This window comes from Rhincodon typus, chromosome 27 (genome assembly GCF_021869965.1).
Source record: "Rhincodon typus isolate 14 chromosome 27, sRhiTyp1.1, whole genome shotgun sequence".
Taxonomy (NCBI): domain Eukaryota; kingdom Metazoa; phylum Chordata; class Chondrichthyes; order Orectolobiformes; family Rhincodontidae; genus Rhincodon; species Rhincodon typus.
In genome coordinates this window covers 42,184,520-42,201,629 of record NC_063358.1, presented here as the reverse complement: position 1 = coordinate 42,201,629, position 17,110 = coordinate 42,184,520, and the positions used below count along the sequence as shown (strand labels likewise).

Sequence of the window (17,110 nt, the reverse complement as noted above, 5' to 3'; positions counted from 1 at the left end):
AATACCCCATTGTTAACATCCTCGGGGCCACTTTGACCAGAAACTGAACTTGACTAGCCATATAAATTCTGCGGCTACAACAGCAGGGCAGAGGCTCGGAATCCTGCAGTGAGTAACTCACCTCCTGACTCCTCAAATCTGTCCACCATCTACAAGGCTCAAGTTAGAAGTGTAATGGAATACTCCCCACTTGCCTGGATGAGTACAGCTTCAATAACATTCAAAAGCTCAATGCCATTCAGGACAAGCAGCCCACTTGATTGGCACCAAATCCACAAATATCTACTCCCTCCACCACCGATTCTCAGTTGCATCCACCATCTAGAAGCACTTTCCAAACCCACATCCATTTTCACCTAGAAGGATAAGGGCAGCAGATACATGGGAACACTACCACCTGCAAGTTCCCCTCCAAGTCACTTACCATCCTGATTTGGCCATTCCTTCATTGTCTCTGCGTCAAAAGGTTTGAACTCCTTCTCTAACAGCATTGCAGGTCTACCTAAACCCCGAGGACTCCAACAGATCCAGGGAGGGCGAGATTCTAGCACGTGGGTAATGTCACTGAGCTAGTATACCAGAGGAACAGGTTAATGCTCTAGGGATACATGTTCAAATCACATGATGCCAACCGGGAGAATTTCACTTCAGTTAGTTACGAGAGAGTTTGGAATTGAATGCTAACCTCAGTGATTGTGGTAAAAACCCAGCTGCTTCACTAGGGTCCTTTATGAAAGGAAATCTGCTGTCCTTACCACATGTAGCTCCATTACCACAACCACCATGTCTACTCTTTCACAGGACAGTACAATGTGCTCAGCAAACCATTCAATTCTAGGGGCAACTAGGGATGGACATCAAAAGCTACCCTCGTCAAATTAATAGAAAAAACTATTTCAGAAATGGGGAAGTATCTACACATGGAATGAGTCAAGAAACAGACTTCAAATAAAACATAGCTCCTTTCAGTATACAAAGTAAAACTTTAATAAAATCTTTATTTTCCATTTCCCCTCAAGCTTTATATTACAATGAGAGTATATTTATTTATATTGTACAGGACAGAGCTGGAAGCAGATAACCAGAATATGGAAACATTCACAGATAGGTTACTCCACTGCTGGCCATGCTTACAATGGTGAATGGAATTGTGCACTAACAGCGTAGCAATTTTTCATTTAAATCCGAGTGTGATGAGGAGCACAAAGTAACACTTTGCCTCACACTGAATATTGAGTTGGTCCCAAGCAGTTCCGTAGACAAACAATACCAAAAGATTAAAATGACTCTGGATGGGTGCCACAGACAGGAATAATATTGAGCTTCATAATGATTCAGAATCGATTGCAGGCAAAGCACTCTGTAACAATGGAAGTTAGCAGCCAAGTGATGGGGCGGCTGGAAATGAAAGTAGCACAGCAGTTCAAGGTTCATGTCCCTTGGTCTTAAACCAGTCAACCTGTGACCCCTAAAACCCAATCTCTGACCCAGCCTGACAGAGTTGACTTTGGGAACAGACATTGCTGCAAGTATCTGGACCATTCTTCAAATCAATGAACAGGGAAACCACAGAATAGCAATCTGTCCTTTACTGAGTTTGGAGAACATAACTTGTGTATTCTAAAAATAACTTTCAATTTCCAATCTAACACAAAGTTACCCTTTACATTCCAGTAACAAATAAGTGAGCATTTTGGGATAGGGCCACATGCCTTCCAATAACCCAGCATACTTAAACCAGCCACCATGCGAAATGTGTGCAATACAAACCATCGTGCCTAAGTTATTTATAACAAAATAAAACTATGCCTTTTATCCCCTGAGCTCTGTATAACTATTATCCTCTATTTAGCTAAAATCACAATTGCCATTTTACTTATTCGGAGCACTGTCTCAATTGTACATTGAAAATTGGTGTTGTATACCTCTCTTCACTGGCCACACAAGTCAACCTTCCTAAGATATATAAAAGGTATTCATATTTTGCAGCACAGTTAATATATAGGAATTTGTTATTTATAAAAAAAAAAGGCCTCATAAAAATAGCACACATCAGCTTTATATTAATATATTCTTATATCTCTAAATAACACATTAAAGCTTCATCCAAACAATAAATCTTCATCTCGGACCTCTCCTGAACATCACCAACACCCAGAAGACAAGGATTTTAATTCCCTGCCCTACGACATCATGGATGCAAGTGAACATTCAGCCCTTGACAGGGCAGAAACCCCCTTTATATCAATGCCATTGCATACCAGGTTGTAGGGAATACCAACATCTGTCAATCACCTTCAGGATTTACACTGTTAAATCACAGGAGAAAACTTGGGAGAACTTCTGAAAGTGAGCATGCGTACATACACACAAGACCTACATCAACATAAAAGTGGCTTTGGACTTTGAAATTACTGCAATTTCAACGCACCTTTTTATGACAGAAGAGTGAGCTCAGTATAGCTGCTCAATCCAGTGAACAGAGGGCAGCCTGGACCCCGGTTTCTATCAGGCCAAGGGGCAAAGAGGGCAGCACTCTGGCTCTTGAGACAGCATGAAGCAGGGACAGAAACAGACCATAGAGCAGGGGTCACACTGCCCACACAGCAGTCCACTCTGAAATTGGGGAAACCAATGCAATTACAGTTCATTACACTTCACAAGTACTGCTGACTGCTCGACTAAAAGCACATGGAGAGAACATCGATATGAAAGATCGTAAACAGTGACTTTTGTGAAATTTGATCACCCACCACCAAAATTACAGTACCAAAAACAGAATTCCCACTCTTTGAGTGGGCGTCTATGTGCAGAAATGCTGTAGGGAGAATTCAATTGAACATTATATTGCCTCAGCACAAGACAAACACTGCATTCTGTAAACAGTATTCTCATTCACAGCTCAGAGTATAGCTTTTTATTTTTTACGGCAGATCCTTGCCATTTATTACATTTCCTTTCAACTTGAAATTCTGAGTCCAACATTTGCATCAGGAAGGAAGTTAGTTTAACAGAAATTCGAAGCAAAGAAACACAAAGCCAAACATTAGCTGTGTTTCAGAAAGTCAAGCTACAAACCCAAGACTTACACAGGATATTCTTTTCCCTACATACAGTTTTGAGTTTCCAGTTATTCTGTACTATGTATTAAATGATTCAAATATTGCTAGACAACAATTCAGATTGTGTAAGGTTAATATTTCCTGAATTCTTGTCAGACTTAGAGAAAACCTAAAATGTCACTGGGGTCTGCACCACATGAGCCAATGTATTTGGAAGTTTCTGCTGTGTTTCAAATCACTTAACACCCTTTAGGACCATGTAGATTCTGAACTGTTACAGTGAGAGTCACTGGACTGCATGAGTTTGCTCCAATTGCCTTAGCAAGTCAATATTTCAAACAAAAAACTGAAAACCCAAAGTGGAGCTGCAGCAGTCACCTCTAGTTCACCAGTTCCTTAGACAACTGCCCTGATCTACTTACAGCCCTAACTACAGATCATAACATCCTGGTATACTGTACTACAAGAGTTAAAAATATTACATTATTTTAGAATTCCCTATCCAGGTATAATGACCCAGCAAAAACCAATATTTCTAAAATTGTAAACGTGACATTTGCCCTAAATCTAATTAGCAAACTCGTGAAAAGTCCCATGAGATGTGTTTTAGTGGATCAGATGCCTTTACTGCCCAGCATCCCTCCCTCAACACTTTTGGAAGTTAGTTAAAGCAGCAATGTTGCTGGCAAGTGCAAAAGGAATTCTCTCTTTTCCTAACCCTCAAAAAAAAATCCAGACACAGGAAATCAAAGGGCACTCTCCATTCAAACTGGCAAGGGGATGATCAGACAGTCGCACAGCAGATGTGCAGTACCTTACTGCCATTCCCTGTAATCTGCTTCCAGTTGTTTCACAGTATCTGCTCAAAGTCCTGCTACTTCTTTTGTACAATTAGACTCAGAGATCAGTGCTAACTCGTGGTCTAACAGTCAGACAATCTGAGGGGGGAGGATTGTTGGGGAGAAGAAAGGGACTCAGATTTGTGACTGCTGGGAAAATCAGCAAGTGTCAACCTTGCGGTGAACACAGTGCTCTCTCCTTTCCATCCACAATAACAAGTGTTGATAGTTCAAGTATGTTCTGTGCATGTCAATCCAGACTCAGTACACCAACTGAGAGAACCACCCCAAGTCCTCTGTCTTCAGCCACCTACGATATGGAAGAAACAGTACCAAATTTGTGCATTTGAACACCTTCCTCAACTGAAGAGCAATGGTTATTATCTGCCAAAATGCAAGGAGCCTAACTAGACCACAGACCTGAGGTTAACAAAGTAATGTAAGTGATTTGACCAATGCAGTCTGTGAATGTGATTCCACTCCACCCTCATTCTGGCCGGTCAAACCCTGGACCCACAATCCATGAGTAGCAGTCTCAAACACTGGCAGATCTCTCCACTCTTGATCTGTCTCCGTTATCCTTCAACATTCTCACAAAAATGCGCTGAGCTCCACTTTAAAACAACTTTGCTTGTAGTTTAAAAGCAATGAGACTACTTGGGCCAATGAGTAAACTGGTGACTTACTGAGTGAGGCATTTCACTCTCAGACAGGCAGAGGGGCAGGTCTTAGCTAACCCGTTTGGACCTTGTGCTCGATAATATTGGTCACAAATTACAGAATAAGAAAGTTTCTCCATTTCTTTTGTGCTGTGTCATTCCTCCAACCAAGATTTGCTGATCTGTAACTAAATTCCAAACTAGCTGTTACAATTTAAATATGGAGTCAGTGCCAATCAACAGATGAACTGTTAAAATAGCATTACTATATAAATTACTGTAAACAATACCAATCACTTAATAGTTATCAGCCAAACAATTAACCCAACAAGACAATTTTAAGAGGTGCACATTTACCAAAGGTTTTTAACCTAAATGAGGGAGTTCTTTGTTAAATGTGAGGCACATATATGCTTCGGTTCATACATTTGCATTCTGTTTAACAAGGCTCAGGTTGATTAACAGGACATGAGTAATTATCATTATTATTTGCATTATCACCATGCTCTTCTCAATCTGAATAGCTCTGTCCTGATCAATTCTCTCAGAGCCGTATCTTATCAATTGTAAACCAGCACTAATAACAAGGCATGGTGGGATGTGTTGCTATTGTGTCACAAAACGAATGACAAACAGATTTAAACAGTAACAAGTGGCTAAAGCTGCGCTGAGCACAAAGATCACACACCCCTCCCACACATTGTTTGAAGGAATCACACTCCCAAAGAATCCACCTTTGGGAGAAAAATATTTGTTTTAAAAATTGACTTTGGTAATGATGGCTGCTGTTTTGATGGTGAATTTCTCGCCAAGTCTGTGTAGGATCTACAGGCAAAAAATGGAGTTGAGATCGCACACAGCAAACTGGCTGGAGTAGAGAAGAAGCCATGGTTCTGAAGCACGGAGCGATTGTCGTTTCTTGTTTATTTGTGGTCCAGTTACTTCCACATCTGGGTGCCCACAGATTGCCCAGCAGCTGGAGCAGCTCCCGCTCCCATGGGTACTGATGACTGTCCATAATTCACCATCCCATTGGCACCATAGAAATTCATTCCTGCCATCTGCTGAGTCATCTGAAATGAAACAAAGCCAAGTAAGGCACTGGGTACAATCTTTACACTCACTCTTTACCCAGACAGACACCTTATATGAATGAACTGAAGGACAGACTGAATTGAGCAGACAAGGCCAGACAAATCAACATAATGGACAGAATTGTAATGTTACAAACGCATACTAAATTGGTAATTTCAGGTGTAATCTTTGATGAGGAGCTAAATTTCAAGAAATAGAACTATCCCAGCTGCTGGCTCATTAAAGCAAAAGAATTCCAAATGTAAAGACTGCATCCTTTTATTTTTCTTCATTATTGGATTGTGGACTGAAATTGGAAACGACTGTTTTAAACCAAGGACTGGGGAAAGAATTACTGCACTTTTGAAAACAAATTAGCGGAAGTCATTGCAAGTTGAGTTTACACTGTTGCTTTGCAAGCCATGGGGGAACTGAGATGAGACAGCACAGCACTGGGGTGTGTACAGAGCATAATTCAACTGACAAGAGGTCGCTGACTGTTTTGTGGAAATGTGATCAGATGTAGACGTAGGAAGTGATCAGCTCGAGGACTTTCCAGTTGCCTCCAATTTGTATTTATAATAGACAGCAAGAAGCCACTGGCCTTCTGGAAGAACAGATTCTGTGTTTATTTCTCTGCAGTAAAAGTATCTGAAGCCTAAAGAAAGGTAGTTATTTTCTCCCGCCAGCTGCTATAAGCTGTTGCCTTTAACCAGTAACTAAGACACTCTGTAATGAGTGTACCAATTATCTTGTGCCTCTTGTAAAGAAGTGGAAGAATCTGGAGAAAGCAAACCGAGCAAGAGGAGGTCTTGGGAAGCAAAAGGAACATCTCATTGAACCCAATTGACTAATGCTATTTCACTGTGTTTCTCAGATTTTTCTCCCCTCCACCCCTCCATAATGTCAATGCTTTGATATTTGCCTGCCTGTGCAGGGGAAAGGGGGTTAGACTTTCAACTAGTACAGTTATACGCTGACAGTTCATGGTTGTTTACCTGTGGCGAGAACTTATTTGTGTACCAAACACTAGTTCTTGTTGAGTGCAGGAACCAGATAAATGTTTTCCATTAACCTGATTCCATCAAACAGGTAAAATGGGGACTTTGATTTAGATTAAGATTTAGATTAAGATCATTGACTCTGTAGTTACCCCGGCAGAGGGGGCTTGAGAATCAGTGCACTTTCTTCAAGTCGGTCTGAACACAAGATCCTTTTCAAGTGAAAAACACAAATGGATTTCCACTGAGGTGCATGTGGCATACTGAATATAATCTTTCCAACCAGAAGATTATGATAAAAGATGATTAATATATATCAATATCACGGAACTTAGAATTTAAAGAGAGGCAGGCACAGTTCTGTGAAGACATTTTCTTTAAAAAAGTAATTTAGAACAGTACACTAACAACAAACTTTCAGGAAGGCACATGACTCAGTCAAGTGCCTGGCTGGACCCCTGTCGTATTAATGAATGAAATGTTTATTCTGCTTTGTTTCTGACAGATCAGAGGCCCACTAGGGGGTTTTGTTTTGACTTCAATTCAGGAGTTCAGCTCAGAAAACAGAACAACTTCCACCTGACAGGACAGTCAGGTTTCAGTTCAAGGAGTAGTTTCCTTATAGCAGAAGAGTTTTAATTTGTCACAGAGATGCACAGAGAGATCTGGGTGTTCAGGTCCATTGTACCCTGAAGGTGGCAATGCAGGTCAATAGAGTGGTCAAGAAGGCATACGGCATGCTTTCATTCATCGGACGGGGCATTAAGTACAAGAGTTGGCAGGTCATGTTACAGTTGTATAGGACTTTGGTTAGACCACATTTGGAATATTGTGTACAGTTCTGGTCGCCACATTACCAAAAGGATGTGGATGCTTTGGAGAGGGTGCAGAGGAGGTTCACCAGGATGTTGCCTGGTATGGAGGGCGCTAGCTATGAAGGGAGGTTGAGTAGATTAGGATTATTTACATTAGAAAGACGGAGGTTGAGGGGGGACCTGATTGAGGTCTACAAAATCATGAGAGGTATGGACAGGGTGGATAGCAAGAAGCTTTTCTCCCCCAGAGTGGGGACTCAATTACTAGGAGTCACGATTTCAAGGTGAGAGGGGAAAAGCTTAAGGGAGATATGCGTGGAAAGTTCTTTACACAGAGGGTGGTGGGTACCTGGAACACGTTGCCAGCGGAGGTGGTAGAGGCGGGCACGATAGCGTCATTTAAGATGTATCTAGATAGATACATGAATGGGCAGGGAACAGAGGGATACAGATCCTTGGAAAATAGGCAACAGGTTTAGATAGAGGATCTGGATCGGCGCAGGCTTGGAGGGCCGAAGGGCCTGTTCCTGTGCTGTAATTCTCTTTGTTCTTTGTCAAATCTTCAGGTTGAATGTGCCTAGTGGTAAGCTATCATAACTGAAAAGGGGTTTAGTCCATTAGAACTGAAAAGAGGTTAACACCAGCAGACTGGAAAAGTAGTTGTCCTAACAGGCGATCCGAGAAGAGTCAAGTTAGGAATGATATTTCTCTGGGATTTCAGTATCTATAAAAGGATACACCTAGGAGGAGGTGGGGCACAATGATAATTGTACAATAGTCAGTCATTCTCACTGCTCCTGTCAATGCACACTCCAAATCAGATCCCAATTCCCTTATACATTGCTCAAAATTGAATGGTTCAATCTAATTATTTAATGGTAACATGACTCAATATCAAGTAACTGGAAAGACCCAACAGCATGTTGAGTAAACAAAAATTGAATCACTTAAGTATGCAACACAGACTGCACAATTACAACTTAGTGTAAGAATTTTTAATTCTGCGACCTTGCTTGTTGTCTCAATCAAATTCCAGACCCTGCTGCTGAGCAGAGGTGGCTACTAGGAGACATGTACCTTAGTGTTTATTGTTATGTGCCAATTTAGTAAGTTCTGCTTCTCCTTGAATTGTAGAATGTTGAGATTGGGAATAAACATACAGCCACTAGTGTTGATTGGGCATATAATAGTCAGGTTATGGGAGCAGTACTCCACAAAACAGAACTTTAAATCGCACTAATTAAGGAATTCAGTTTAGTTCAAAAATATATGTTGTAATTTCTGTAAAATTGACCATGAAATTGTTGGATTGCTATGAAAGCTCAACCCGTTTAATAATGTCCTTTAGGGAGGAACATGTATAACCCTTATCTGATCTGATCAGTATATCCCACATAAATGTGGGTGGCCTTTTACTGCTCTCTGAAGTGGTCCAACAAGTCATTCTGTCATATTGAAACTAGAAAATGGTCCACTATCTCCACACACTCATAGAGAGATCGCATAGGTACTATGCAGACAGCTCATGAGGTTTTCACATTAAGATGCCATGTGTCCGTGGCCAAAACATGTAAAGGTGGCATATGTCAAAACAAATAGGTTATGGATGAAGCAAATTTCAAGCAATATTGCCCCCAGTGTGGATTCTGGATGGAGATGTGACTGTGAGCTGCAATTGCCTCTTGAACAACATGCTGAGGGGCCTGATGCAGCAAGTTTGCCCATGTTACCATACACGTGAGTGTGCTGCAAATGCTGTGTTAAGACATTAAGGTGCAGGCAGGAATGCTGCTTACCTGGGTGATGTTCCATTGCAGCTGCTGTGCCTGCTGGACTCCGTACACCGGTTGAGGCATGGCCAATCCACTCACATAGGCACCCTGTTGTGCTGCCATCCCACTGGGCATGCCCATTACTCCAGCTTGCACGCCTCCTACATATCCTCCTGGCAGTGCCACTGGGGCCATCATGCCCATCGTCTGCCCTACATTATTCATCATGCCACCAGTTGGTGTAACTGCACTACCCATAGGTGGGAAGTTGGTGTAACCAGATGGCAGACAGGGAGCGTAGGGCACCTGTCCAGAAGCCATGAACATCGTGCCTGCGGGAAAGAGAGTGAAGCCAGTTACTTGGTTGCTTTTTAAATGAGCTCCTTGTAACAGCTTCTGTTACACAGGATTGGAAAGAATGCACATGCAAATCTAAGTGACATCTCCAGAATCTTCAAAAACAAAATGCGCGGCAGGAGGTAAAAACGTGAGATGTAGTTGAAAGCACAATCTGCAAATGCGAGGGATCGAGTTAAGGGAAAAACAATGGAAATGCAAAATCATGTGGAAGACAGTACAGGTCAGTTATCCTTTATCCACATATCTGAAAACTGAGAAGACTTAAAGTGAAGACCTTTTCGAAAGTGGACCCAAATGGATCTGTAGGCACCCTGAGTTCAAGCCCTTTGGAAAAACAGCTTTGCTCAGCCCAAATAGATCCAAATTAACCTAAAAGCAAAGATTTCTTTTCTCCCCCCACAAAGAGCCCAAACTCAGCGTGTCTACAAGTCAATTCAGTCCCTTGGAAAGATAAACATTACCCTTAGGTTTGTTCAGGTTATGCAGTTATTTTCAATAGACAGATAATGGACCTAAGTGTATCTTGGTAAATGCTAGTGATTTAGACATTGCTTTGTGCCTGATTCTTCTGTTATGGGAGTGCTGCCTATACACACCAATGCACACAACGTGATCGATAATAGTTGGGTGCAACTATTACAGAAGGTAATAACCATTCTGAATTATTTAATGGATCCATTAAAGCAAGGTGACAAAGATTTCCCAACAGAGTCAGTAAGACTGGAAAGGTCTCAGAAATACGAGCAGACACTGTGATCTTGACGTTAACTCTATTTGCCAAGTTAGAACAAGTGATTGAAACTGCATGAACCTATTTACTGCCTTGTATCCAAAAACCAAAAATATCCAACATCCAGAAAACAGTTGGTCCAGAGGTTTTCAGATAAAGGGTTAAGCCTTAGGTCTGGTCTGCCTGACTTCACTAGGTCAGGTGGTGTCTAAACCTCCTTATACCTTCAAAGGCTAGAAAATGCAATATTCATTCCTGGCTAGTATTTTGGTTACAAACTGATAGTGCTGAAAAGGTATGGCGTTTTGATGAATTCACAATACACTGGAAGAAAGCTTTTGTCTGTAAACACAGTGGTGGGACCATTTACATGTGAATATCAGTCAGGAACAATTGTGCTTGAGGCAACTGGACTGACTGAAACACAGTGAATAGATAGGATCGCAAAACAAGTGGAAATGTTGACATCAGAAAGTTCACCATGTGTAAATTAATTAATAGACCTAACATTTCAATTAGGTATGAAAACATAATGGTTATATGTTAATGAACTAGTAACCTAGAGGCCAGGACCAAACGTCTAGTGAATCCGAGTTCAAAACCCACCTCAGCTCTTCAATTCAATTAAAAAAAGATTAAAGCATTAGTAAAAGTCACCGTGATTAATATAAAATTTAACTGGTTCATTGAAGTCCTTGAGGGATGGAAGCCTGCTTTCCAGGCTGTTCTATATGTGGCTGACTTTTAATTGCCCTCAAATGACCTGGAAATCTGCAATAAACTCTTCTCAGCTATAGTTTGGGGAGAAGCCCCACCACCCAGGGCAATAAATGTCAGACTTGACAGTGACACTGATGTCCCAAGATAAGTTTAAAAAATACTCCGAAAGTTGGCAAACTAATAGAAATGATGATATTTAAAGCTACAGGGTGACATTGGAAGGATGTCAAAATTGGTAGAAATGTGGTAGTTAGTGCTCTCTGAGAGGAGTGTCATGTACCATAGGAGGAAAATTCTGGAAAGAAGGTATATTATAAATGACAGTGTTTATTTGTGCCATACATAACCTTGGGAGGAGCATTTCCTGCATCTGTAGTGATGGCATCAGAACATCACCTGCTTGCAATAAAGTTCAAACAATCCATGTTTAGATCTGTGCAGTTCTTAGCCAATTGCAAGTTCTGAGTTTACCTGTTGTGCATTAACTGTTCTCTCTATAAAATCTGCTCTAATGATTCAGTGAATGAAGAAGATATATGATCAAGAAATTTCAGTCAGCGAGATTCCTGACCTTAAAAGGACATGGAGGGGAGGTGAGCAGACATGTTTTCATGAAGGGTTGTTAGGTTCTAGAACATTTGATCTGAAAAGATGTTGGAAGCTGATTCCGTAAACAATTTTCAAAGGGAACTGGACAAGTACGTGAGGCGAAGAATGATTAGGGTAACAGATAAATGCAGGTGCATGAATCTAAGCATATCCGCGTTTTCAAAGAACCAACACAACCGTGTTGCACATTTGTGTGGTTCTAAATAAATCTCCCTTAACATCAACGAGGAACAGAATTCCAAATCACAGTCTGTTGTATCTAATCACCACCTGACTCACTAACAAAAACTTTACACTGTGAATCCTACACTAAATCAACATGTCCTCAATCTGTCACAGTGCAAATCACAACATCTGTGCTGCACAGATGTTAAGGAGGCCGCGCCATTCACACCATTAAATGCTATCACAGCTCGAGTTTAGCAGAAGCGCTCTGCTAAGATCATCAGCGAAAACACAGAACTGAAGATGGGAGTGAAAGTCTGGAGTGAGTTGAATAAAGAAAGCAGGCTTCTCACTGGACCCGAGAAATTGGACCCAAACTGTCACATGTATATAGTAATTCAAAGAATTCAGCCTCATTGTTGGGTTGAAAGAAACAGAATATAGGCGCAGGAGTAGGCCACTCGGCCCTTCAGGCCTGCACCACCATTTAATATGAACATGGCTGATCATGCAATTTCAGTATCCTACTCCTGCTTTCTCTCCATATCCCTTGATTCCTTAAGCCACAAGGACCACGTCTAGCTCCCTCTTGAATATAACTAACGAACTGACTCCAACAGCTTTCTGTGGTAGAGAATTCCACAGGTTCACAACTCTGCGTGAAGAAATTCTTCCTCATCTCAGTCCTGAATGGCTTACCCCTTATTTCTTAGGCTGTGAGCCCTAGTTCTGGACTTCCCCAACATAGGGAACATTCCTCCCACAACTAGCCTGTCCAGTTCCATCAGGTTTTCTGTATGTTGCAATAAGTTCCCCCATCATTCTTCTAAATTCCAATGAGTACAAGACATGTTGATCCAATCTTTCATACGTTACTCCTGCCATCCTGGGAATCAGTCTGGTGAACCTTCGCTGGACTCTTTTCAGAGCAAAATATCTTTCTGCAGACTAGGAGACCATAACTGCACACAATACTCAAGGTGTGGCCTCACCAAGGCCCTGTACAACTGCAGCAAGACATCCTTACTCTGATACTCATATCCTCTCGTTATGAAGACCAGCATGCCATTAGCTTTCCTCATGGCCTGCTGCACTTGCATGTCAACGTTCAGCGACTCAGGTATCATTGCATTTCACCTTTCCCTAAACTGCCTTTTCCTGTTCAGGTGATAATCTGCCTTCCTGTTTTTGCCACCAAAGTGGGTAATCTCACATTTATCCACATTACATTGCATTTGCCAAGTATTTGCCCACTCAGCCAGTCTGTCCCAGTCACCTTGCAGCCTCTTAGCATCCTCCTCACAGCACACTTCCACCCAGCTTAGTGTCATCTGCTAATTTGGAGATATTGCATTCAATTCCTTCGTCCAAATCGTTAATGTATATTGTGAACAGCTGGGGTCCCAACACTGAACCTGGCAGTACCCCACTCATCACTGCCTGTCACTCTGAAAAGGACCTGTTTATTTCAACTCACTGATCTTATAGGCTACCTCTGCCAACCAGTTCTCTATCCATGGTAATACATTACCTCCTATACCATGAGCTTTAATTTTGCTTACTAATCTCGAGATGGGAGATAATCAAACTGAACATTGAACCATAAGACAGAGCAGCAGAAATAGGCCATCTGGCTGTTCGTGTTTGCTCCACTATCTAAGACCATGGCTGATGACAATCCTCAATTCCACTTTCCTGCCCTTTCCCCAGAACCCTTTAAATCTGTCTATCTCAGCCTTGACAACCCTGTGTGATAAATAATTCCAGAGAGTCATTACACTCAGAAGAAATTCCTCCTCATCTTAGAGTGACCCCTTCTTTTAAGAATATGCCCTCTGATTCTATACAAGGGGAAACAACGTTCCCATATCTACCCTGTTTAGGTCCCTAAGAATCTTGTATCTTTCAATAAGATGACCTCTGATTCTTCGAAACAATGAGTACAGGCCCAACATACCCAACATCTCCTGAGAAGTAAATCCTTTCCTACCCATAATTTACCCAGTGAATCTTCACTGGGCTGCCTTCAATGCCAGTAAATCTTTCATTAGATAAAAGAGGCTAAAATTATTCACAGTATTCCAGCTGTGATCTGACTGGTATCTTGTATAGTTTTAGAAAATCTTCCTTACTTTTATACTCCATTTCCTTTGAAGTAAGTTAACATTCCATTTGCCTTCCCTCCTACCTGATCTTATAGGCTACCTTTTTTGAGATTATTTTGTCAAAGACCCACAAATCCCTGGACTGCAGCTTTCTACAGTCTTTCTCCATTTAAATAGCATTCAGCTTTTCTTTCTTCCTGCCAAAGTGCATGACATTACATTTCCCCACATTATATTCCATCTGCCAAAATTTTGCTCATTTGACTTAACCTGTTCTTTGGGATCCATGGTAAGCTGGACAGATGGATACAGAACTGGCTTAGTTATAGAAAACAGAGTATCGACAGAAGAATGTTTTTCAGATTTGAGGTCTGTGACCAGTGGTGTTCTGCAGGGATCACTACTTTTGCTCGTAATATACATAAATGGTTTGGAGGAGAATGTGGATGGCCTGATTGGTAAGTTTGCAGACAACATAAAGATTGGTGGACAGTGAAGAGGATTGCTGGAGGGTATAGCAAGATATAGACAGGCTGAATACTTGGGTGGGGAAATGGCCGATGGAGTTTAATCCGAAAAAATGCAAGGTGATGTATTTTGGGAAATCTAATACACGAGGGAAGTGTACAGTAAATGGAATCAAAATACAAAGAGATCTAGGCCTACAGGTCCACAGTTCCTTGAAAGTGGCAACACAAGTGGATATGATGGTCAAGAAAGTATGCTTGCCTTTATCGGTCAGGGCGTAAAGTATAAAAATTAGCAAGTCATGTTGAAGCTGTATAGAAAACTTTAGTTCAGCAACGTTTAGAATATTGTGTACAGTTCTGGTCACACACTGCCAGAAGGATGTGGGGACTTTGGAGAGGGTACAGAAACTGTTCACCAGGATATTGCCTGGTTTGGAGGATATTAGTGATGAGGTGAGATTGGGCAAACTTGGTTAGTTTTCACTTGAATGTCAAAAGTTTGAGGGGTGACCTGATACAAGTTTACAAAATGATGAGAGGCATAGATAGAATGGATAGTCAAAGGCTTTTCCCAGGAAAGAGATGTCAGTTACTAGGGGGCATCAGTTTAAGGTAGAAAGGGGTCGGTGTAAAGGAGATGTGTGAGGCAAGTTTCATTTATACAGAGGATAGTAAGTGCCTAGAATGTGCTGCCAGAGAGGTGATGGGGATGGACACAATAGCAACATTTAAGTGGCATCTTGACAGATATATGAAGAGGCAGAGAATAGAGGAATATACGCCATGTAGAAGCATAAGGTTTTTAGTTTAGAAAGGCATGTGTTAGTGCAGGCTTGGTGGGCCAATGGGCCTGCTCCTTCTGTACTTTTCTTTGTTTCTGTCTATATCCACTTGTAGACTCTGTGTCATCCTAACTACTTGCCTTCCCATCTATTTTTGTGTTACCTGCAAACATAGCCATAGTGCATTCACTTTTCTCATCCAATTCATTATGTATATTGTAAACAACTGTTGTCCCTGCAATGATCCCTGTGGCACTCCACTCGTTATAAGTTGTCATCCTGAAAAGTCTCCATTTATTCTGATTCTCTCATATTAGCTAGCTAATCCTCTATTCATGTTGATATACTACCCCAACACCATGGGTTCTCATCTTAGTGTGCAGTACTTTATTGAACATCTTTTGGAAATCCTATTATACCACATCTACTGGTTCTCCTTTATCTATCCTGCTTGTTACGTCCTTAAAGACCTGAAGTAAATCTGTCAGGCATAATTTCCCCTTCATAAAGCCATACTGACTCTGCTTGATTAAACTGTGAATTTTTAAATGCTCTGCTATCATTTCCTTTATAAAAGACTCTAACGTTTTCCAAATCATAGATTTCCCAAAGACATTCTGGAATATTATAAAGGGCAATTGTTGATGAACTTATTCTACACTTGTTTAAGGCACCCTTTGTTTTCATTATCCAGTTACATTCTCATGGGAATGGGAACCAGGTGTTCTGTTTGGGATAAAAGTGCACACAAAATTTATTACACTGGAGGGGGTCACTTTTTTCTACCTGGTATTTTGTAATTTTTGTTTCAGTTCTTTCGGTTAATTTAGAGACACCACACTTTGTGGTGAGCCATTATTAATAGTTAATGGTCATATGGGTAATGTAATAATGAGTCTGTTTTATCAAACTCTCAGTGCTAAGTTATATCTCAGTAAGCAGTGGAGATGACCATGGAGGTCCCAGCTTCCCAACCTTGCCCTTTTCCTGAGGCACGATGACCTCAGGTTAAACCATCACCAGTTGTCTGTCTCTAATGAGAGAGCAGCCCAAGGGTCTCTGGGACTATGGTGACTTTACCTTTTACCTTTACTCAGTGAGCAGACTTTTTTTTTTTTTAAAAACTGTTTAAGAGGTGTAACTGGTTACAGAACTGACAGAATTTGTGCTGCACAGAAGATATCTAGATGTGGACATTAAAACATTTAGCTTGGCATTGACTTTCCAAAAATTGGTCTGGAGTGGACTGAAGATTTTACATTAGAAAATATAATCCCTGCCCTCAGTGACTTCAGATTTCAAGCTGTGCATGTACTCCATCTTGGAAAGTTGCCACACTTAGATTATAATAGTTACATCAGGTTTCCAAAGTGCTACTGAAAGCCCGATTTGATTTGATCAATTATTGCATTTGAAATTAGGAAACTCAGCATGGGAAGGGAGGCAGGAGCTGTTGGCACCAGAGGCAAGTAACTTTACAGTGCATTCTTTATGGGCCTGATGGAACTGGATGGCCCCTATTCGATCCTCAGGAAACATTCAGCAACCCCAGCTCACTACTACGAACAGTCAACCATCCCCAAACCACCAAATCCTAATCTCTGTTGACTAAGAGTATTATCCTAAGGATCCCCGGGAATGGTCTGTTATTTCTGCACCAGAAACCACAAATTTATCATACTGGTCTGTGCAAAGGATCAACATGATACCCATTTCTCCTTTGATCCTGTGTCCCCTCCTTGTAAAGATTTGGGGCCAGGGGTTTAGTGCTGTACCTTGAGTAGGAACTTGGGTCTGTGACCCATAAAGTGACAGAATGGAGTCCTTTGAAAGCTGCTTCTTTCCAGAATCCTCTGGTTTCACACTGGGCTCAGCAAAGAGGTTCAGATTTTCAGCTCCTTCCTGCGGAGTTGAGGCCAACACCTTGAACAACAACATTGAAATCTT

General features: G+C 41.3%; 1 protein-coding gene across 1 annotated transcript in view; it reads right to left on the bottom strand.

Annotated features, from left to right (window-relative positions):
• Positions 1-963: 963 nt before the first annotated feature.
• Positions 964-17,110, bottom strand: part of LOC109921974 (stromal membrane-associated protein 2) — a 72,646-nt gene continuing 56,499 nt past the window's right edge. Inside the window, exons 8-10 of the mRNA XM_048613036.1 lie at positions 16,939-17,086; positions 9,247-9,554; positions 964-5,633 (exon numbers count right to left, since the gene is read on the bottom strand). Of these exons, the coding sequence (XP_048468993.1) occupies positions 5,499-5,633; positions 9,247-9,554; positions 16,939-17,086 (591 nt within the window). The 3' untranslated portion in view covers positions 964-5,498. The remainder of the gene's footprint in view (positions 5,634-9,246; positions 9,555-16,938; positions 17,087-17,110) is intronic.